At 39.4% G+C, this 24,512-nt stretch overlaps 1 protein-coding gene across 1 annotated transcript in view; it reads right to left on the reverse strand.

Moving 5' to 3' along the window:
- The window catches only part of GDPD5 (glycerophosphodiester phosphodiesterase domain containing 5), a 1,733,766-nt gene that overhangs the window by 1,587,966 nt on the left and 121,288 nt on the right, over positions 1 to 24,512 (reverse strand). Inside the window, exon 2 of the mRNA XM_044071140.1 lies at positions 8,403 to 8,578. Within this exon, the coding sequence (XP_043927075.1) occupies positions 8,403 to 8,519 (117 nt within the window). The 5' untranslated portion in view covers positions 8,520 to 8,578. The remainder of the gene's footprint in view (positions 1 to 8,402; positions 8,579 to 24,512) is intronic.

The following is a 24,512-nucleotide window of genomic DNA, read 5'->3' on the forward strand; positions in this document are numbered from 1 at the left end:
CTTCTAACTTTTATTATAAAGATAATTTACATTCCTTGCCGGAGAGTAAATATGGTAGTTATGTTTATGATTTCACCTTGCCTAGACTGGAACCTGGACTCCTGTTGAAATGTATTCCAAAAGAAAAACTAGTCAACAGGAATGAAACTACATGGAAAGGCAGATGCTACTAAGTGTTACAAACTATTAGTGTGTCTTACATTAACTGCAGGCACTCTATCTTGGAAAAAGAGCAGCATTGTCTCCGTCATATCAGAGGAGGAAAGACGTCCCTTTGTCCCAGTTTATATAGAACTATCTCAGTCCTCAATCAAGATAATAAAATGGTGATGTCAGATTTGGTGTTCTGGCAGTCTGCTTTACTTTCAAGACTTGTACATTCTGATGGCTGCATGCCTGGTGACATTAAAAGATTCTACACATATGACAATGTCATTAAAAATGCTTAAAGAGCAGAGAAACTAAACTTACCTTTGTCAGAGGTCATCTTTGGTGCCAAAAACATCTGACAGCATCAATGGGACTTGCTAAAGTACTGAAGTTACATATTTTTCTCACAGATTAAGAGGCCTGTTAACACTTTCCACCAGGTAATGATAAATGTGGAGCTTTCAACTCCTTTTATTTTTTATAGGAGTACCTGGCAGGACTGACTGCTCTCCTCTCTACTGTTTGCACTATATTTAGCACCTTTGGCCAAGACACTCAGTCTAGAAATGAAGGCTTTAGTAGGGAGGATGAAATAAAGTTTTTATTACATGCAGATGACTCTGTGGTATATTAGTTTGATCATGAGAAACACTTGGCAAAATAATTTGAGTTTATAAGACATTTTGGTTTGCTACATCGATACAAGGTTACTGTGATTAAAATGCAAGTAGCAGTGGTACATTTTGCACCAACCCAGAAAAAGTATTTTTTTCATTTACGAAGCCATGGCTCTGTTAGGTATCTAGGCATTCCTGTTGTACTCTCATTAGCAGACAAAATGAGGCAAACTATATGTTAAATTGAAATAGAAGAGCCAAAGTTAATTAGTAAGTAGAAGCTATAGTGGCACAACAGTTAGCACACTCATCTTTGGTGCAGAAAGCTGTGGTTCTATACACACATCAAGCAGATCCATTGCAGACACTACAGTGCAGCATTATTAAGGGGTGCTACACTTTTGAGTGTATCATCCTACAAATGAGACATTAAACTGAGGTTCCATCGATACGAGTTGGTGGTAGCTCAGGTAGATATAAAAGATCCCACAGCACCTATCAAAAAGGGTGGGGTCCTTTATATATAAAAAAAATCACAGCATATTTCCAAATATTTGCACATGTGCAAATATACATACAAATATATTTACACATGCATAATCTTCTTTACAATCAATCATACTAGGTTTTCAGCCATATTCAACCCTCACTCCATTTTCCATAACCAGCATTTGATTTTTTGTTGCTAAAATCCATTTACCATTAAACAATTTAATTTATTCGTTCATTCCATATAACCAATGACATAAAATAACTTATCTATACTTGTAACATTCTTTACTTATATTCTTATAATATTCATATTTAATCATATCCATGTTTACTTTATCCATTTTTTATACCTTCTAAAAAAGCTTTACATTATTTTCCCCAATAACATTTTTACAGTTTTACATTTCAAAAACATGTTTATTGGTTCCTTCTTCTTGACAATGTAAATATATTTTATCATTTTTTTCTTTTTATAAGGCATATTTACTTTTGCTTACAAATTATCTATTACCAGTCTCTACAAAAAATCTTCACATTCTACATTCTGATTAAAGCTATATAAATAAGAAGCAAATGGTGTAATGTTTTTCATCTATTAGATTTTCTCATGATTTTACACAGGAATGTTTTATCATTATTTTCGTACAGCATACTTTTTCTATATCAATTTTTATTTTCCACAAAAAATATTTTTCTTGTTAACATTTCTTCATTTATACACTCTCTTTTACTATTTTACCATACCCCAAATTTATCATACACATAAACTTTTGCTAATAATCTCTCATCTTTTTCATTTATCCACTTTATCACTTTTTGCAGATTTAATTAACCAGCATATACCAATGGTTAATTAACCTTAAACGTCCTTCCTCTATTTACATGCAAAACTCCACTTTTTAATGGATTTAACCTAGAGCCCCATATAAATGAATGCAATAATTTAATTTTCAACTACTGCTGGCAATACAAATACATTTGCCAAGTACGCCATTTCCCCCATCAGTACTGAATTTGTCGAATAAGCTTTTTTATGAATGATAATGTACAACTTCTCCAGAAAAGACAGGTTTGTTTTATTTTATTGTTTCTCATTGAATTCTACTTGCATCTTTATTTTCAAATTTTATAACGAACAGAAATTTTATTCATAGTAAAAATACATACTCCTATCATTACTACATCAACTAAACCTTTAGTTTTTAAACCCATCCATATCACCTCTAGACAATAATTTTGTAAATTACTTATTTTATCCAAATTTTTTTTTTTTTTGCAATTATGTCATCTGTATATGTTAATAGAACTAGAATTTTTAACCCTTTAGGTATTATATGCTCGGACTCCATTTTATAAATTATTTTGCATACTGTCACATTCATAACTAATCATCACTTGTTTTTGTTCTGAAATAATCTGAAAATAATGTTTTTTTTCTGAAAAATCTATAAATAATGTCTCTGTATACTTTATTTTTGTTTTAAGTCGTATGCAATGTATTATTGTTTGCAACTTTTCTTCCCGGGCCTCCGCTGAAAATGGACAAGTATTCAGTCAGACTATCCAGGTCAACAAATGTAACATAAACAATAAATAAAAATAATGCAAAGAGTATACAAACTCACAACTCATTGGCCATCCCAGTGTTACACCTCTCTACCAGCTATTTACAAGTATTTTTACTTTATTATTGCTGTACATTGACATACACAGTTTACTAACTTTCTCACTTATTCCCCATAAGATTCCATGTCCAATCATATCAAATGCCTTATTAAGGTCTCCTATCATGATTTTCACTTCTTTTCTATTCGTAATATCATCCACAAGTTCTGTGTGGTGTCTGCATATCCTCCCCGCGGTTGAGTGGCGTTCGAAAGACATGCGTGAATGGCCGCGCCTTCATTAAAGGTTGGGCGTCGGGCTGGCACCTCAGCACTGTAAAAATCGGCTGCCAATCATTAGCGGACTGGAGTTCCGCTGTGGCGACCCCTAACCAGGAAAAGCCAAAAGAAGAAGACTTAATTTTTGACAAGCCTGCCCCTTTACATTATATGTACTATCTTTCATAATATTTTCAATTTTAGTTTTCAAATCTCTTTTGTATGATTTTCATAAAGATTTCATAATCATTCACATTCTAACATATTGGGCACCAGTTTAGCTGTCTTCTATATTCATTCCTCCATATGAATTTAAGCATTCCATAGGTTCAAAGACGTTTATTAGGCTAATGACCACAAGGGCCTTTTTAAGCCTAGCCATGCATCCCAAATCTCTGACAAGTTCTGATACTCTTGATAAGTGTGGGGGGTTTGGGAGATGAACCATTTACAGGTTAACTGTGTCCATTAGAGACATAGGTGCCAAACCAGGGATGAATTTCCGTTTTCCCATCCAATTGCCCAAGCTGCACTTGAACTGGGTTAGGGAGGAACTCTGCTTCACAAGGATGAGGAGCCTGTTCCACAGACGTGGTAGTCTCTAGGATACATACCTACCTCTCCAGCAGGATCTATTTGTAATCACAGGCAAGGTTGAAGTCTTCAGAATGGGTAAGTCTGGTGCTGTTTGTTTTGTGGATATGCAGGAGGTCCACCAGAGTAGGGTTTGACAATGCCCTGTATGCCAGGCAAACATCTCCTCTCAAAAGCCTGTAGGAGACAGAATACAGGGATAGGGCTTTAAGGCGGTCTGCACAGGACATTTTACTTACTCCCTGTATTCTTTTAGTGTGGAACCTCTGTGGACATTCCAATTGTTGGATATACCTGGTTAGGTACATACCACCGGAGGCACTGAACTCAGTGATAGGTCTGATGAATGCCAAATACAGTGGAACAATGACTTCCTTGGAATTAGATGCCATACCTTTGTTTATAAGTTGTGCAATATGGAATGATTTTCTTACCACTGTAGACACAATCGTCAAAAGCTAGATTACTATCCATGCGTGTCCCCAAGTGCCTGACTACTGGCTCAACTCTAAGGGGTGTGTTGTCAATATGATAGTTACCAGTGATGAACAACTTCACAAAGGATACTATTATGCATTTCTTGACATTTAGTTTTAGTCCATGGCACTGAGACCAGTTGTTTACGTGTGTCAGCCCCTCTTGGAGAACATCTGTGTCGGTGTGAGATTCAATGACAGCTCCTAATTTGCAATCACCTGCAAATTTTGTCAGCCAGAGACCACTGATACTGGCCTTGACTTCTGCGATGTAAATGTCAAAAAGGAGCAATCCAAGGATTGATCCCTAAGGGACGCCACTTGTGACCGGCCCCTTTGTAGAGGTGGATGTCCCAGTTCTAACTTCCTGGGTCCTGTCTGTGAGACAGTTGGCTATCCACCAGGTGACATACAGGTTTGTACCCAACCTCCTGAGTTTGTCAACAATGCCTGAGTGGGGTACTGTGTCAAATGCCCTGGCCAGGTGAAGGGAGGCAGTGTGAACTATTTTGCTTTCATCTATTGCTTTGGTGACCTTCTCAAAACAGTCCCCTAGGTTGAGTAGCATGAACTCCCCTTGACAAAACCAAACTGGGTTGGGTCCAGTATCTGGATGTTTACTATATCTCTACTGAATCTCCACGATAATTCTTTCCATGGCTTTACATACGAGACTAGTGAGACTTATGGGTCTGTAGTTTCCATGGTCTGTAGATGGCCCACCTTTGTGCAGGGGGATGACTGTTGCCTTTCTCCATTCATGAGACATGAAACCTCCATTCATGAGACATGAAACCTGATTGCAGGCTACAGTTAAACAGCAATTCCAGAGGCCCTGATATGTCACGTTTTGCGCTATTTAGAAAGCATCCTGGGATATTGTCTGGGCCCACTGATGCAGTGTTGCTGGTCTTAGAGACAGCAGTAAGGACCTGTTCCCGTAGTTATAGTAGGGGGAGTTATATCTGATGACATTTCGTGAGGGAAGGTTGAGGGGGACAGAGGGGTAAAGTTGGAGCTGATTTTATCAGCCAAGAGGTTTGCTTTGTCTTCTGGCTCAGTATGAGCTCTGCACACAACTGTGTATTGCCTTTGAGGTTGCGGACATAGATAAAGAATGCTTTGTAGTTGTTCTTGGCCTGTGAGACCAAACTTACCTCAAATTCTACTACATAATTCTTTATACATAAAACATTAATTTAAAAATACACTCAAAATCTTTAAAAAAATATTTTTTTGCCAATCACTCAATATATTTCGTACCCTATTCCATTTTGTCCTGCAGCCAAATATATATTTACTTGTCCTAATACTTTATCTAGCTCACGGGATGAAATCTCCTTTTCCAACTCATTATTCTCTTTTTTTGAGAACTTTATTTTCCATGTTTTTTCACTACCTTAATTTTTTCTTTCAACATTTCTTTTACATATTGTACTACACTATTCAAAATCTTTTCCAGAGTGATTTCTCCTTTTACATTTATTTCTCTCATTACAATACAATCTTTCTTTACTAATCTGCTTAAGTAACTTGAAACTACTACTTTTTTCCTTGTAAAAATATTTTTGCTTATCTAAACAATTCTTGTATTTTTTCTTGATTTCTTTCTTATAATTCTTTCTTTGTCAAAGTACTTTCTATCATTACATACTAAATCTTCCAATACCCAATGTGTTACATGTTATTTTATATTCCTTTCTCTGCTTTTCTCACATCACATTGCCACGGTAAAAAACTTTTACATTTTCCTTAAATGTCATCCACCATTCAGACAATTTTTTTTAAAACAATGTTCTCATAGTAATATGATCATTCTATAACTGTATTACTGATGCCTTTCCTTCTTCATTCCATGCTTTTTCATTTATTCCTTTATCTACAGCTATACTGCAAGATGATCAGAAAATCCTGTTTCAACTACCTCCCTTCTCCTATAACTAAACCTTGTGATACTAGCGGCACTACATTCCAAAACTTTAAATTTTCTTCTGGTGAAGCCATTCTTTTGTTGATTTGGATATATGCTTGGGGTTATTTTTGTGATGAAAGGTGAAATTCCTCTTCATTTTCAGCTTTCTAGCAGACACTTGAAGGCTTTGTTCCAAAAGTGACTGGTATTTGGAACTATTCATAGTTCCCTCGACCTTGACTAAAGACCAAGTTCCAGCTGAAGAAAAGCAACCCCAAAGCATGACACTGCCACCACCATGCTTCACCTTGGGGATGGTATTCTTTTGGTGGTGCGAAGTGATGTTTTTGCGCCAAACGTGCTTTTCGGAATTGTGGCCATCAAGTTCAACCTTGGTGTCATCAGACCATAACACATTTTCCCACATGCTTTTGGGAGAAGATGTATTGTTTTGCAAATTTTAGCCGGGCCTGGATGTTTTTCTGTGTAAGAAAAGGCTTCTGTCTTGCAACCCTACCCCATAGCCCAGACATATGGAGAATATGGGAGATTGTTGTCACATGTGGTACATAACCAGTACTTGCCAGAAATTCCTGTAGCTTCTTCGGTGTTGCTGTAGGTCTCTTGGCAGCCTCCCAGACCAGTTTTCATCTAGTCTTTTCATCAATTTTGGAGGGACATCCGGTTCTTTGCAACGTCAGTGTTCCCCATATTTTCTCCACTTTTTGATGACTGTCTTTTCACTGTGTTCCATGGTATATGCAATGTTGTTGAAATTGTTTTGCACCCTTCTCCTGACTGATACCTTTCAACAATGGGATCCCTTTGATGCTTTGTAACCTCTCTGTGAAGCATGGCTTTTGCTGTAGCAGGCAACTGAGTAGTCAGGAAAATCCTACTAGGACAGCTGAAATTTATTTGGGGTTAATCAGTCTCTAAGTGATGGCAGGTGTGTACCCAGGAAGACTGAATGCTGTAATTAAATCAAAAGGTGCTTCAACAAAGTATTAGTTTGAGGGTGTGCACACTTATGCAACCAGCTTATTGTAGGTTTTTATTTTTTATATTTTTCCCCTAACAGATTGGTTTGTTTTTCAATTGAATTGTACAAGTAATAGGCATTAAAGGTGGAAAAGGTTTTGAAATGACTCATGTTTTCATATCATAAACACCCAGAATTTTAACAGGGGTGTGTAAACTTTTTATATCCACTGTATATGTACACACAGTATATGCACACACACACACACACACACACACACACTACATTCACCTAATCCTTACACAATTAAAACTAAGTAGATTAATGTAAGAATGCCACAATTACCAACCTATGAACCTATTAACCCCCCCCCCCAAAAGAAGTAAATCACAGTGCTTGAGAAGGATTGAGTTGGGCAGAGAACTAAGTCACTACTTCAATCATCATGCTACATACAAGAGTGACACAACGGTGCAACAGTTAGTGTTACTGCTCATTAGCGTTTGACCCTCCATTTCTGAAGTCAGGTTTCCACTAATTTCCAGACATGCTAAGTTAAAACAGTAATTCTCCAAACCGTTAACAGGTGTCTCAGCAGCCGTGTGCCAGGATAGTTTCTCAGTTTTCCAAGCCTGATGTTTGACAGAATGAGCCACAGCTACACCCACAGTCCCAAACAGTATACAGCAAGCATGGGAAAAAGAATGAAAAATGAATTCTGTTCTTATGCTGGATATGTTCATCTATATACCCCTCTTCCACGGTTTCATAAATCAAAGAATGTTTTTTATGCATGTTGGTAATCAAATTATGCCTAGTACAAGGAGTCTGCTCATGATTCAGCTTAACAGTAAAATAACAACATGGATTATAATAAGCGTTTGTCAGTGAAACATTTATGCAACCTTCAGATTCAGATCATGCTAACGTACTACATAAAACCTCATTTCCCTACTACCAACACTTGCAAGCTGCAACCATGCAGATTAGAAATGCTCTTGATCAACACTGGCCCAGATGTGAATTCTCTTCCAACTGTAAAATCTGCACCGAAAACTTCAAAAGTTATGGTGAAAGCAGTTGTCAAAAGATCAAGCAAGGAATCAACAGTTTAACAGCACACCAGTTTCATTCATCAATTCCACGGTTACGAACAGTTGAGTCCAGAGCCAACATTAAATGGAAGAACACCCAAAGCTTTTACCATTTCAGCCAGATTCATATAAAAGACAAAACATCCTAAAAGTATTACCACAGCAAACTAGAGTATTTTTTAAAGTAAATTGCAATACTGACCTTTGTAGTATCATCATGTGACCGCTGATACCGTTTCCAGCGGCAGCCATAGATTCCAGTCAGGCAAGACAAACATAGCTGTGGCTCATAATACTGCAGTGGCTGGTGCCTTACCATACTCTAAGCCAGGCTCTTTGGTAGAGAGCTAACAACCACCCATGAGGGTTTCAGATTTCCTTAAAATAAATAAATAAAATTATTATGCATCATGCTACAAACGTAGCGGCTTATACAAACTATCCAGATATTTAGAGAACATCTATTCAAAATCCCCCCTAAAGAAAATGTATGAATACAAAACATATATACATTAAAGGTACCCAATTTCTCTCAAATTCTGGAAATCTTAGACCTATACAATGAATGGCCCAGCACACATGGAAAGAAAAGGGATGTAAGCTAAACACTAAATGTATTCACTATCATGCCATCTAAAAGGATAAAAACTTTAAGATTTAATAGCTTGTGAAATACCTAGGCAATCTACAGTAGACACAGTTCACAAAACTGAGGCACTAAATGGACTAATTCTTAGCTAGCCATGTAAAGGCCTCAGGGCCAATAGCCTAATAACTTCCTATGATCCTATGTGAGAGAGGTACAGAGGGCAAACACATCAATGCCATGTGGAATAAAGGAGCTCAATATCATTCACTGCAAACTACATATGTCAAAACCTATGCTGAATATATATATATATATATATATATATATATATATATATATATATATATAAATTAAAAACACAAAAAATATACCTCCAAACAAAAGCAAATACACCAAAAAGGCTTTTAAACATAGTAAAAGAAAGTAGAGGTATAGTAAGAGAAAAACAGGGGGCCGGAGGGAGGGTAACCAGGACGGCAACAGTGAATACACTCGAACATCTACATTTATGGTAAGTGTACACAACTGTACTATGTTCTTCATGTTTCACTGTTGCAGTCATTACATTTGGGTACAATCCCAAAGCTATGGTTGGAAGAATGGATTTATACAGCATTACGACCAGCTATAAGGCCCTGCAGGACAGCAGTGGCAATGCCAGCTCTGGATTTAGAGAAGAAAGGTACATGGTAATGTTTGGTGAACGTATGAACTGAGCTCCAGGTAGCAGCTTCTAGAATGTCTCTGGTAGGAACACATCTGAGAAAGGCTGTAGAAGAAGATGCAGCCCTGGTGGAATGAGATCTGATCCCCTGGGGGATAGTTTTACCATGGTGCATATAGCTGAAACAAATACAGTGGCTTATCCATTTGGAAATAGTCTGCTTTGAAATAGCCTTTCCCTCTGCCCCTGCAGCAAATGCCATCAGTAGTTCAGATTTCTTAGAGATTTTGTCCTGTTTAAGTAAAATCTAAGTTGTCTGTGTACATCCAATGAATGCAGAATCCGCTCCCCCTTGTTCAGTGGATTGGGAAAGAAAGTTGACAAATGAATGGTCTGATTAAGAGCCACACTGGATACCACCTTAGTCATGAAGATGGATTGGTCCTGAGAGACACCCTGTCCGCATGAAAAATAATGAAAGGCTCCACTGCCATAAGAGCCTGTAATTCAGAAATCCTTCTAGCTGAAGTGACTGCTAAAAGGAAAGCAGTAGCAGCTAGCTCGAAAGGAGGGAGAGTGAGTTTTTCTAACACAAAACTGAGGTCCCAGGCAGGGGTCGGAGCTCTCCTGTGTGGTCTTAAGTTTTGGCCCCTCTGAGATACTGCTTTAGCAGAGGAAGAGAGAAGAGGGGAGGTTCTGTGTTGTAATGAGCTGAAATGGCTGAGGCGTGGATTTTTATGGAAGAAAAGGACAGGCCCTTGTGAAGCATCTCAGTTAAGTATTGTAAACTCTGAGGAATACTGGGCACTGCTGTGTTTATTCCTTGTGACGGATTCCAGACACAGAATCTTTTCCATTTGTCAGCATAAGAATTTCTAGTACTAGGCTTTCTCGCCTCCAAAATGACATCCATCACAGGTTTGCTGAGGGATGCTAAAGGTGAATTTAGGTGATTAGCCATGCTGCAAGATTCAATGTTTGGAGCTGAGTGTGCAGAATTTGATTATTCTGCTGAGACAGTAAGTAAGGAGTCTGAGGCAGGTGCCACAGTGGAGGGTATGACACATTGCGCAGGTGTGGGTACCAGTGTTGGCGAGGCCAATCTGGAGCAATCAGAATCATTTTTGATTTGTCCTGTTTGACTTTTAGTAGAACTTTGGAGAGCAGAGGCAGAGGGGGGAAAAGCATAAACTGATAGGTTTTTCTAGCTGAATGATAGAGCATCCACTTTCCAGGCTTTTTTGCGATGAGTCCATGTGCAGAATTTGTCCAACTGATAGTTCTGGGGTGAGGCAAAAAGATCTATGTCTGGACTCCCCCATTTGCATGTCAACATGTTGAAAATCCGTGATTCCAGTTTCCATTCATGTGGGTCCATGAGATTTCTGCTTAGTTCGTCTGCCAGAGTATTCAGCTTTCCTGGCAGGACTTGAGCTTGTAGTTGTATTTGGTAGGTCAAGGCCGTGTTCCACAATGCCATGGCTAGTCTGCAAAAGGGGTAGGAATGTGTACCCCCCTGCTTGTTTATGTACCACATAACTGTGGTGTTGTCCGTCATTAATTGTCCTGGATGAAGGTAGTCCTTGAAGGCTATCAGTGCATTCTGTACAGCTAGCATCTCTTTCTGATTGATATGAAGGTGCATTTGATTTGGGCGCCATTTGCCCTGAATGCACTTCTCTGCAAGATAAGCCCCCCAAGCATAGTCTGATGCATCTGTAGTTAGGGTTTGGGCGGCAGGGGGTGGAGTGAATGGCAGTCCCTTGTTTTGGTGGCAGGCCTCTGCCCACCATAGGAACTATAGTTGCAGGCAAGGTATGATAGGAATCATTGCTTCCAGACTGTGACAATGTTGACTCCATAAACTTTAAATACCACTGAAGTTTTCTCATATGCAGTCTTGCATATGGAATTAGAAGAATGCAGGAGGCCATGAACCCCAAGGCTTGCAGAATTTTTCTTGCAGATAGCAGGATTTTTGTAGCCACCAGTTTGAAGCAAGTTACCAAATGAATTTGCTTTTCTGGCATAAGTTAAGCCATCTGGGCAGTTGTATTCAAGCTTGCACCCAGGAATGTAATTTTTTGAGAGGGTACCAATTGTGATTTTTTTTGTTTATGGTGTACCCTGCACATGTTATAACCTTTTTTACAAATGCCAGATGTTTTAGAAGAATGTCCTTTTCTGCCTGAATTAGACAATCGTCCAGGCATGGACATATTTGAATATTTCTTTGCTGCAAAATGCAATTACTGGAGCCAGGCACTTTGTGAAGACCTTGGGCACAGTAGATAAGCAAAAGGACAGTGCAGAGAAGTGGTAATGCAAGTAGCCTGCTTTGAAGCGGAGGTATCTTCTGCAAGATTCCCTGATTGGGATATGCAGGTAAGTCTCTTTTAAGTCTAGAGTTACCAACCAGGCATCTTTGCCTAGTATAGGAAGTAACTGTTGAAGACTCAGCATCTTGAATTTTGGAATGTCCAGAAATGTGTTTAGAGTAGAAAAGTCCAGAATTGGACGCCATGATTTGTCTTTTCTGGGCACCACAAAAAGTCTTGAATAGAAGCCTTGTCCCTTTTCCTCTTATGGTACTGGTTGAATGGCCCCCATGTTCATAAGGGACAGTACTTGTTTCTGGGCCTCTGCCCACTGATTTGGGGGCAGGTCTGGCCACAGTTTGGGATTGGCAATGTGTGGACATGAAATCTGTAACCCTGGGATACTATAATTAAAACCCATTTGTCCTAGGTTATAAGTTGCCAGTTTCTTGCATGAAGTGCCAGTTTTCCCTCCAAAGGGGTGGCTAAAAGATAAGTGCTTGGTACGTCTAGAGGGAAGTCAGTGAGACTATTGGCCATAGGGAGGTGCCTTGTTGTTTCCCAATTTGGAGGTGGAGGCACCCCATTGTTTTGTTCTAAAAGTCCCTTGTGACTGAAACCTGGAGCCTTTGGAATGTCTGGGTTTGACTTGAGTGGCTCTCGAAGGAACTGGAAAGGACCAGCTCTTAGTAGGCCAGTGCCTACTAAATCTAGGAGGTTGCACTTTTAAGAAATCTTTCACAGTTTGCATAGATTTAGCTTTATTTTCCATCTTTTTTAAAACTTCTTCAGCCTTATTACCAAAGAGACAGTCCTGTTGTAAAGGAGCGTCCAAGAATTTTGCTTTAACATAATCAGCCAGAGTTTGCTCTTTGAGCCAAGCATGCCTTCTTATCACAGAGCCAGTTACAGCAGCCCTGCAAGAGGCCTCCAAAGAATCTAAACCACATTGCAAAGTATGTTTTCCAACTTGTTCAGCTGAATGCAATAAATCCTGTAAATCTTTATTTACCACACAGTCAGAAATTATCATTTTCTGTTTAAGCAGTCCCATGATATGCTGTTGATATTTAAGCATATGAAATTGACAGTTTAAAGCCCTGATTGCCAAGGTTGCAGAAGTGTAAACCTTCTTACCTCATCTATCCAGCACCCTGGAATCTCTATCAGAAGGGGTAGGATTTTTAGCAGTAGAGGCCTTAATGCCCTTGGGACCCTGAGAAATGGTTTCAGGAACAGCAACAGGACTTTTGAAAAGGAATTTGTGGGAGTCAGGAACTCTGTAGTATCTGTCTGGCTACAAGGAGCCGGAAGCAGAGAGTCAGGAGCCATAATATATTTTGAAAAAACATCATCAACAATGTCTAGAACAGGAGGTATAGCCAAAGGCCTACGCTGAGGAAGAAGAAGAAAATCCCTAAGTCTCTTTTTAGATTCAGAGAAATCCTGATTTTCCCAGTGGAAATGTTCCCTTAAGGTATGTAAAGTTTCCCCAAAAGAAAAATTCTCAGGGGGAGAAGCAGAAGGAATGGAATCTTCTGCATCAGAGTCCTCGTAAGTAGTTATAGACAAATCCTGTTCATTAGAAGAGTCAGAAGAAATAGAATCCTGTTCAGAAGATTCATAATCAATGTCTTGCCTAGGCCTCTTAGAAGGAGGGGGTTGGCTACCCCTGATCAGAGTAATTAAATCTTCAGCCATTCTGATCATTTGTTTTTAGGCATAGGGGCCTGTACATCTGGCCCAGGCATCTGTTTTTTAGACAGGGATTTAGATTTTGGCCTTTGTTTTGAAGATGGCGTTGGACTAATGTACAAATCTGTAGGCCTGAAAACACCCTCAGAAGCCGGTGCCTGCACAGAGGCTCCGGACCCATCTAAGGTAGAGACATCCGCGGGTTCCATAATTGAAGCATCTTGCGGAATACTGGACTCCGAATGGGTCTCAGTAGAGGCCTGTGAATCAGAAGTAGCGGGTATCAGGGGCTGCAAAAGCACCTCACTGAGTACCGGTGAACTGGCGACTGGCTTAGGAAAAGCGTCGTTGTCAGTTTTGGACCTCGACTGCCTGTCTGTCTTTTTCTTTGCGTTTTTTAGGTATTCCGGTAGTCTGATTGCTAATCGATGTCATTTCTGGATAATTAAATCGTGAGTCAAAATATTTAGAAGCAAAAATATACCAATGTTTAATGGTGCATTGATTAAATTTAGCACAAAATCGACAGCAAGGTATGTTGTGGTCAGGGCCTAGGCAAGGAATACAGTACAAAAGAAAATCCTTATGAGGTATTTGCTTCCCACAATAGGAGCAAGAAAAAGTTTCCCCAGTGGGGTACTTAGCTTTTAGTTGAAGACTTCGGTTCTGAAACTCGAAAATTAAAATTTCAGAAGTCGGCCGACTGGCACTTGCGAATTGCTTCGGGCACGGTGCTGCAAGAAAGACTGATGTAATGACATCAGCTGCATGTTTTATACCCCTGACGACCTGACATCATGGAAGAATAGACAGCAACCGACGCAGGACCCAAGACTTTGTTAATCAGGCCAACTGAGGGCAACCTGCCAGCAGATTACCCAAATGTAATGACTGCAACAGTGAAACACGAAGAACATCAGCTGTAGCAAAACCAGTCCTGGCTTGAGATTGAGTTTACAATGCTTCGTAAATATGTGAACAGAGGTCTAAATAACTGCTTCTAGAGTGGATGTTGCGCCCACACCCTTCCCAAAACTCACAGATGTGGCATATGCCCTAGCAGAATGCGACATAATATTCCTAGGACTGGTTTTGCCTTGGTTGGAACAGCAAAACTGTATGGAAAGGAAAAGCCACCTGGAGATGGTTTGTCCTGAAACTGGTTTTACCTTTTACTTGCAATAGAACAAAACATTTGATTAGTTCAAAACTATCTGTAAACTTTTAGCTGAAGCCGACCATAATGATAACTAGAAGCAACAATGACAAAAGCCCAGAAAGCAAAAAAGTTAAGAGTTTTGGCATGTCTGGATATCCCTCTTATATTAACATGTTAAAGGTGGACATACGTGGAAGGTGCCCGAGCTTTTCAGTCTGTCCAGATGTACACTATCCTTGGGTGAATATGCCCTGTGTCCAAGGATTACTGCAGAAGTGATCTTATAAATTCTTATAAAAAACAGCAGCAACTGTGAATATTGGCTGTTCTCATTTAGGTTTGCCACTTTTTATATAATTCCAGGACTCACAGTTACATGTCTTTAATTAGAAGGGGGTAACCACAGACTATGTGGTATAAAGTTATTATGCTCTCTAATGTAGCATGCAGCTATGCTGACTTTATCCAATACTTAAATGTAAATGCACAACACAGTTACTCAATGTCTTGTACCAATACACTTAAGTATAGTTGTTGTTGTGTCTTTCAGCTTTTCCCGGTTAGGGGTCGCCACAGTGGAACTCCGGTCCGCTAATGATTGGTAGTTGATTTTTACGTGCCGAGTTACCAGCCCTGACGCACAACCTTCAACGAAGGTACGCCCATTCATGCATGTCTCCACACAGAACACGCTCTAGCTGAGAATCGAACCGGACAGTGTCTTACTGTGAGGCAGGGGGTAAAATTACAGTTAATAACACTAATATACTGATTAGGGGTAGATTTAATTGTCATTCAACAAATGTAGTTTATTTAGCTAAATGTGGATTATGTGGCATTCTAAGAATAAAAGAACATGTCCTTGATATACAACATCAAAAGCCCCACTAATGCCTTAGCTAGACACATTATAATATAGCACAAAGCCTTTTTTTTTTTTTTTTGTATAATAGAATTAGTCAAGGATCAACAACTGGTTAACTGGGGGTCATCTCTTGATGTTTGTGAGCTTATGATTTAGTATATTATGTCAGTGTTGGAGTTGTTGTTGTGCTGCTGTATCAATAAACCTTTTGGTGGAACTTCGTGTCCTCGTGGAGTGGTATCTTACTGTGAGGCGACAATGCTACCGCAGCACCACCACCGCGGTCAATACACTTAAGCATAGTAGCTTTACAATATTTCTACATTTACCACCATTTAGATACTATCCTGGCGACATCATCAAGCACCATGTTACAATGACTCTTCTCGGCTTGAAACCCTTGATTTCAACATAGAATTGTGAACCCTAGAGAAGCCATATGCATTACTGGTGGGTAGAACCTTGTCTACGCTTCATCATGAACTTAAAAGATTGCAAGGAAAGCGCCTGCATAGCTGTGCTAGTATTCTGCCTCTAAGCACTGTAAATGTTTAGCCAAGAAGGTAGTACTTCAATAATGATGCTCACTTGGTTGCCAACCATTCCCTACAAATACTAGAATATCTGGCTTCTGTTCTACAAAGTTTTTGACTCAGACATATAGATGATTTTCCCTAACAAAACTCCATGGTAACATTAAATTTAAATCCATCTCTGATGCATTTATATATACTATAAAAGGTCTAGTGAAACCAAGAGATGCTAATACAGCTTTCTTTAACTGATTAAAAGCATTGCACATCTCTAGTATTCCACATAATCTTATGGGGCATCTTCCCTTTCATCACATCTGTATGAAGACAAATTTCAAATAGCAGCTAATCCCAAGAATCCCCTCAATTGCTTCTTAGTGCCAAGATTAGTCCAATATATATATTTTTATACAGCTTCCATGTTTTCTTCTGGGTCCTAACCTACATATTTATTATTTGACATTTGCTAACTGGGTTAGTCCGTCTGAGCTAATGCCATTTTTCAGCAGAGACCAGAAGAGAAAATCTCCAAAATGAAGGATTTTGGAAAATTAAAAAAAAAAATTAGATTCAAGTATAACAAGTAAAACAAATGAGGTACAAAAGTGAAAAATACAAGAGTTAACAAAATAAATTATGTAAGAAAAAAGGAAAACCCCTACAAACAAAATCTTACAGGCAGAATTATCAGAGTACAGAATAACACATTTGTATACAGATTGCAAAACTGTGTATATATTACAATAGTTATTAGGTGGCATGACATTTTACAAGGAGTATACCTCTGTCATGCCTAACTTACTCTTAGAAGTGTTATCCGTTAACTTGGAGAGTCTGAAAAAGTCTAGTACAGCCTACACAATCAGGACTGAAGTCCCAATCCCCAAAGTATCTTTATTATGTTGTCTAGGTTAGCAATAGTGCATATAAACATAGCATTTTAGGACTCTATCCTTTCATTTTTGATAGGAGCCTGTTCCAGTATACTGTCCTTCCGTTTGAGTTATATGGTGCCCCTGTAACCAATGATACTTGGCTCCAACTTTTAGAGGAATTTGCCTGCATCCCCTTTGACAGGTTCAATGTGGTCAAGAATCAAACTGTTTTGTTAGCTCGTCAGTCCTAGTCATTGGTTAGCTTAGCTGTCAAATTTCAAAATGCCGTTCAGGTTCTTAACATCATTACAGAACCAATTTTTTCCAGGAGGCTTTAGTATTAACACTATGGTGCTGCCTGACTTCCAACATGGCTGCACACTGAGTATCGGCTTAATTCTAGCTCTCCCAGGCCCAGCACGAAACCAGGAACTCAGCAGAGAATGCCAGTGTACTTGTGTGTTTCTGTGTAAATTTCAGTAAATGGATAGTAAGTGCCTGAATGCCAGGAAAAAAGAAATACAGAGGACCTGAAGGAAACTCAGCTATAAGAGGTGAGGAAGAAACACTAAGAAAAGTACAGTAGCTGCTCAGCAAAAAGCAGTGCAAGCTCGAGACATGACTTCCAGTAACCTAAAGGAAAGTGCAAGACAACTGTACACAGACCTGGTTAAAATAAATGAAACACTGATGAAGTATATAAGACTGGAAAAATGGAAGTAGCTTTAAACAGATATTCAGACGAGGTGATGCAATTGCAAAAAATCAGAGGTCAAACTGAAGACAAGGCTGGCTGAAGATGAGACTGCTGAAGATGAGAGGTTTCAAAAAATAACAGAATTAGAGGACAGAGCAAATAGGGAAAGCCTGAGATTTTCAGCTGTACCAGAGAAGCTGGCAGGAATAGACTGTATTAATTTAATGAAAGCACAAACAAGCAACTGGACTGCTATTCCACATCAGGAATTGTTAATTCAAAGGGCACATTGTGTGTATGCTCCAAACATGGCGATGAACAAGCAACCTAGGACCTTTAATAGTAAAGATGCAATCCCACCAGCAGATGAAGTTGATACTGACAAAACTGTGGCAGAGGGACAAAATACTAAAAGTGAGACAGCACAGTGTTTGTGGAGAATGACTAATCATTGTACACTATGCAGTAAAGGAGTCAATTTATTCCACTATTCAGGGAATGTCGAGAAGCAGGTGTGAGATTCAAACTGCTGTACCCAGCTATCTTCACAATATTTTTCACTGAAAAGACAACATAAATTTTTGATAAAGTACATGTTAAGGAGGAAATACAAAAAACTGTTTGTCCAAAAAAAAGTGAGCTGTGAAACAGAAGATTCTGCTTCTTGCTCTTCAGGTAATAAAGACCACAGAGACACTATGCCCCAGTGAAACCTTTTTCAATGTTTCAATGGAAAATGCTAAAGAGAAGGAAGGCAGCATGAGAGTTGACTAGAAGAACTGAGAGTAAGTTGGAAATGAAGAGACAGAGTTTGGGAGATGGAGCTGAACAGGAATAAAACTGGTAGCTTGGAAAATGACTAATGTGGGATTACAAAGCAAAAATTATATTTGTGAAATATGGCAAAACAAGAAAATCTGGAAATATTGCTACTTTTCTGGACTTAGTTTTTTCTTGAGGTACTCTAAAGTGTATGCCCTACTTCATGTCATTAACTTTCGGAAAAATACATAGGGGAGGGGAACAGGAGGGAAAAAGCTAACTTCAAGTAAAACTATTTTTTTTCTCAATACTACTACTTTTACATTGTACAGTTTTCTCTGAATGCTATAAAGTAAAGCTTTCTCAGTTGTTTTTAAGTGTAATGGGGATACTATTGTAAACAGGTGCTCCTATTTTTTGTCTTGTTTTCTTTCTCTATTCTCTCTTTCCTTGTTCAGGTTTAAGAAATGTAGGAAATACAACGTTTTAAAAAAGCACACGAAAAGTCTGGTTAAAAAAGAATGACTTCTCATTCTTGCATGGGGGAATGACTGGATTAAAGACCTTGGCTTAATCTAGTAACAATTTTAAGAGAAAGCAAGTAAATTAAAAAGAATATTGAATATTATAAGGCTTTTTTTCTAACAAATAAATGTATGCTTAGTAGCAATTCTGTATCTGGTCCTCATGTCTCCATGGAGACCATGATAAAAAGAGAAACTTGTTACACTTTGATAAAGAGAAAATGGCTTAAAAAGAGAGAGAGAAATTGGCTAGGAGGCAATGTTCTCAAAGAAAGGAAAAACAGTTAGGTCCAGCTCTGAGGTTAAGATCCAATATATTCACAAAAAAACAGATAAAATCCAGTGATAAGTAACACTGAGGAAGTGCACTGGCCTGAAAGCTTTGTGTATTCTAAAAAAGTTTGCTACTTACTACCACCTGCCTAGCATTTCTGATCACTGGACTTTAACTTACTCAATGTTCTTGAAGCATTTTAGATGTTTTCCCAGCTTGAACAGCTATAAAGATGAGAGAAAAACAGGCAGCACTTAGTAGAAGCACAGGCTGTACCATGTGTCTTAGCATGGATAACCCATCTTTTAGGTTAATTTAAGTCTATGAGTGTGACTGTCAGTTTAGGACATTTGTCCCTATTAGTTGAGTAAAACTTCAACATTTGAAGATGTACATAGGTTTGTGTGTTAGCATTAAGATAATACATTTTAGATAGCAATGGGGAGGTGTTTTTTTGTTTGAGGGTTGTCAATAAAACAGAGTTTTGTAAAATGTGACAGACAAACAGATATCACAAGAAACAACTCATTTATGAGGTATTTGTTTCACAGGTTAAACACAATTGTTAACTTTTTGACATCGGGCTGAGGCAAGAAAGAGTACTTTGGCAGGACAACCCACTTGTTATGACTGCAGATGCATCCATGAAGGACATCAGTGTATGCATGTAAAACAAAAGCTGGAAATAGACATTTAACAAAAAAGCGGTTATACATAAAAATGTTATTATTCCCACCTTTTAATATAATGATGCTTTCTGTAATGTCTTTCTCAGACAAATATGAAAAAGAAAAAGTACTGAAATATATTAAAAAAGGTAGTGTGCAAATAGCTATGCTAGAGGAGACACTTTGAAAGAACTGAACATGTGAATTTGATAAAGAAAGGTTTTCAGGATGTTTATTCAGCAGAATATCTGGGATAAAGGAGAAGAAAAATATTTATATTAATTGCAAGAGGAGCTCCCAATAGTGACAGAGGATAAAAAGATGATAATGGTAGACTGGTAGTACTAAAGGTCTACTGGCAAGTCAGGAGGAATACACTGGCATGTATTTATATTCCACCTAAAACCGCTATAATGGAGCTTAAGAAATTCTGGGAGAGATATTCAGCTTTCAACAAGGAATATTACTTGTAGATGCGGACTGGAATTTGATTTGCAGCAGTGAAGATGCATCTGGGGAGTCCAGATGGCAAAATAAAGGAGGGTAGACTTCAGAAGAAATCTATGAAAGTGGTTGGCAGGGAAGATGTGAATTCAGTACTGGGAGTTCAGAGTGAATTTACATATTTCTCAAGATACAAAAACTGGGCTAGGCTAGACTGAATTTACATTTCACAGGAACATGTGCATTTAATTGAAAGTCTTGATACACACCCAATAACTATTTCAGATGAAGCACTAATAACTAAAATAAAAACGCAGGGTAATGAAATAAACTGGTAATTTCCCATGTATCTGTTGAAAAGAGGAATTTAAGGGATGTGTAGTGGAAATTATTCAGGAGCTATTAGAGACGACACATTTATTCTGAAAACATAGCTAGAGAGTGGGATAAAATTAAAGTGGAGTTTAGAAATAGGGTGGAAATAAAGGAAATGGAGATATGGTTAAGTAGTAACAAGAAATATTTAGAGGGACTGACAAATGTTAAAGTATTGCAAAACAGGGAATCTCATAGAAGAAGAGCAACTACAGAATGCTAAACAGAAAATAAGGGATTACCCCAAAACATGCAGGAGTTTAGAAAGATGGCTGTTAAGCAGCTGTTTTTGGTAATAACTCTAGAGCACAAAAACTTTTAGCACAATGACTCAGGAAACACAAAATAGGCAGGGCTGTCATCAAGCTTTGGGATCCTATAACAAAGAAAGGTAACAAGAAATCCTGTGGAGGTATTAGAAATATTGTGGAAATCCTATGAAAATAAATAAATGGTACAATGGAAATGCTTATGGAAGAATTAAATGCGACAAAGTTAGAGGAAGATGAGGCTCAATTACTAACAGTTTGGATAGGAGGAGAGGAGATAATGATAATGATGTATAGCCAATCTACAGTAGTAGTCCCCTGGAATAGATGGCACTCCCGTGGAAGTTTGGAAAATAGGAGGGAAAAATGATAAGCAGCTGGAAGGCTGTGTTTAACAGTATTTTAAGAGAAGTACCAACATCCTGGAAGAAAGCAGTGGTTGCTGTAATACCTAACAAGGGTAAAGATCCATCAGATCCAGCTTCATAAAGGCCCATTTCAATACCAAGTCATAATTATAAAGCCTTTATGTCTGTAATGGCTAAAAGAATGGCAAAAGTTATGCCACAACTGATAGATATGGATCAAAGTGGTTTTGTGGAGGGGAGGCAAACATTTGACAACAGTAACAGAATAAGAAGTTATGTACCTACCATAACGTTCCATGTCAGTTGTCTTCTCTCGCCTTCTTTCTTGCTGGATGGGTTCGGAGCCGATCCTCAGCTCCGACTCGGCCACTTACTAAAGCTCGAGAGCTAATTTTACCAGCTCGAGGCAACCCTATATCCCATGATGCAAGGCGAACACTACCCAGATCTCGTTTGGTAGCTAAGGAAATTATGCAATACATTCCTCCAACTGGAGAGGAGGAGGAAGAGGTAATAATACTAAAAATGACAATAATAATAATAATAATAATAATCATAATCCCCCGAAAAGGATCAACCTAATCTAGTGACACTAGAAAGCTGATTAGCTAGAAGAATGGATTAAGCCTCTTAAGGGAAGAGGCACAATCTTCTCGGTCTGACCAGGCTAGGGGGATGGTGGGCGGGACGCAAGAAAGAAGGCGAGAGAAGACAACTAACATGGAATGTTATGGTAGGTACATAACTTCTTAATGTTAAGTTGTCAATCTCGTCTTCATTCTTGCTGGATGGGACTGAGTCCCTAGCACCTCTATCCTGGGTGGCTCAATGGAACAGACTCTTGAGAATGGTGGAACCAAAATTCACTCAGTCTCTGGTGGCCAAGTCTAATTTGTAATGTGAAACAAAGGTATGAGGAGAGGCCCATGTGGTTGCTGCACAAATAGTGTCTATTGGAAGTCTAGCCTGAAAAGCTGTAGATGTAGCTAGAGCTCTGGTAGAATGGGCTTTTGGCCTAGAAATCAACTCTTTGCCTCTGAGCTGATAAATGCAAGTAATCACAGAAGACAGCCATCTATATAGAGTTACCTTGGAGACTGGAAGGCCTTTCCTGTTCTCTGCATAGGATAAAAACAGTTGATCAGATTTCCTAAAATGTTTGGTTCTGTCCAGATAATATCTGAGTTGGCGGTGAACATCAAGATAATGTAGTTTTTGTTCCGCTCTATTAGAATAATTTGGGAAAAAACTGGAAGATCAATGGATTGATTTAAGTTAGTCTGCGATGCCACTGTGGGTAAGAAAGACGGATTAGTCCTTGGAGAAACTCTGTCTTTGTGGAAGATTAAGTAGGGAGGACGAATGCAGAGGGCATGAAGCTCAGATACTCTCCTGGCAGAAGTAATGGCGACTAGAAAGAGTGTCTTCCAAGAAAGAAATTTCAATGAACAGGCAGCCGCAGGTTCGAAAGGGGGAAGAATCAAGGATGTTAAAATTAAATTTAGATCCCACTGTGGTGGGGGGTCTCTAATCGGAGGTTTAAGTAAAAAAATACCTCTAAGGAATGCCTTGCAAAGTTTATGTGACATAATGTTGTGGTCCAAGAAGCCTATATGAAAATTTGAAATGGCTGCCAGCTGAACTTTTACTGTGGAGGAAGAAGATCCTGAATTAAAAATCTCGGCTAGAAGTCCAAGACCGAATGAATCGGAGCAGTATAGGGGTCTATATTCCTAGCTTTTGCCCAGAAGGTGAAACGTTGCCATTTACTAGTGTAAATCCTTCTGGTGGAAGATTTAAGGGAAGCTACTATGATATCCCGGACGGGATTAGAAATCATAGGAAGCCTGGCTAGGGATGGAAGTGGAGCAACCAAGCAGTGAGGTTGAGAGAAGGTATGGATTGGTGCAGCTGCCCCGACTGGTGGGTCAGAAGATCTGGAACCGGGTCCAGATGCCATGGCTGTACCAAAAGATAACGATGTAGGAACGGAAACCATATCTGTCGAGGCCAATAAGGGGCAATGAGAATCAACTTGGCTCTCAAGGCGGTTGCTTTCTGAATTACTTGAGGTATCAGAGGAAAGGGAGGAAGTCCCCGAGGCCAATCTTGGGTTAGAGCGTCTCTGGAGGGATGGCCTGGAAGGGGGAAGAGAGAGAAGAAGTCTGGGCATTTGCTGTTTTGAGGTGTAGCAAAAAGGTTGCAGCAAGGAAGGCCCCACTTCTGAAAAATCGCTTCCGTCACCGATTGTTAGAGACACCACTCGTGAGGCATGAGAATAGCTCTGCTCAACCTGTCCGCTATGATGTTGGATTTCCCGGGGATATGCGTTGCTATCAGAAACCGCTGAGAAGAGATTGCCCACTGCCAAAGTCTGAGAGCCTCTCGACACAGTGGATAGGACTTGGTTCCACCCTGCTTGTTGATATACCACACTACGGACATATTGTCCGTTTGGACTGCAAAAGTTCCCAGGGGAAGAGAGTCATTGAGGGCTTGCAACATTAAAAGCACTGCTCTCATCTCCAGGACATTTATGTGCAGGTGGCAATCGAAAGGTTGCCATGGACCATGCTGCCCTGATAATGCCCCCCCCCCCCACTGATCAGGAGGGCGTCCGATGTAACCGTGGCGACCGGGCGGGAGGAACAAAGGGTCTGCCCTGATGGACTTGAGGGGACGATATCCACCAGGTCAGATGCCTTTTGCAAATTGGACTTATTATGATCCTGTGACGCATGGGAAGTTGTTGAAAGGACCATTGGGCGAACAGCATCCATTGTAGAAGACGCATGCAAAAGTAGGCAAGGGGAAGAAGTGTTATGGCGGCCGCCATAAGACCCAGTACTTTCAGAGCAAATCTGGCCTGAATTCTGTCGCTGAGAAGAATCACCTGGATGTGATTTTAAATGTCCAAGATCCTTTGGTCTGTTAACTTTGCTGAAAGTTGTATGGTGTCCAATTTGGCGCCTATAAAAGTAATAGATTGACAAGGCGACAAGGCAGATTTTTTGAAATTTATAGAAATCCCTAGCCCTCTGCAAATGTGAATGGTGTAATCTCTGGCTTGGGGAAGTTGATGCCTGGTGGTGGCAGTGAGGAGCCAGTCGTCTAGATATGGAAACACCTGGAATCCTTGACATCTCAGGTGAGCCATAACCACTGCCATACATTTGGTGAACACTCTGGGGGCTGTAGTGAGTCCAAATGGCAGGGCTCTAAACTGGAAGTGA

Source organism: Protopterus annectens, chromosome 5.part0 (assembly GCF_019279795.1).
Source record: "Protopterus annectens isolate FY-2018-M chromosome 5.part0, PAN1.0, whole genome shotgun sequence".
In the NCBI taxonomy this organism is placed as follows: domain Eukaryota; kingdom Metazoa; phylum Chordata; order Ceratodontiformes; family Protopteridae; genus Protopterus; species Protopterus annectens.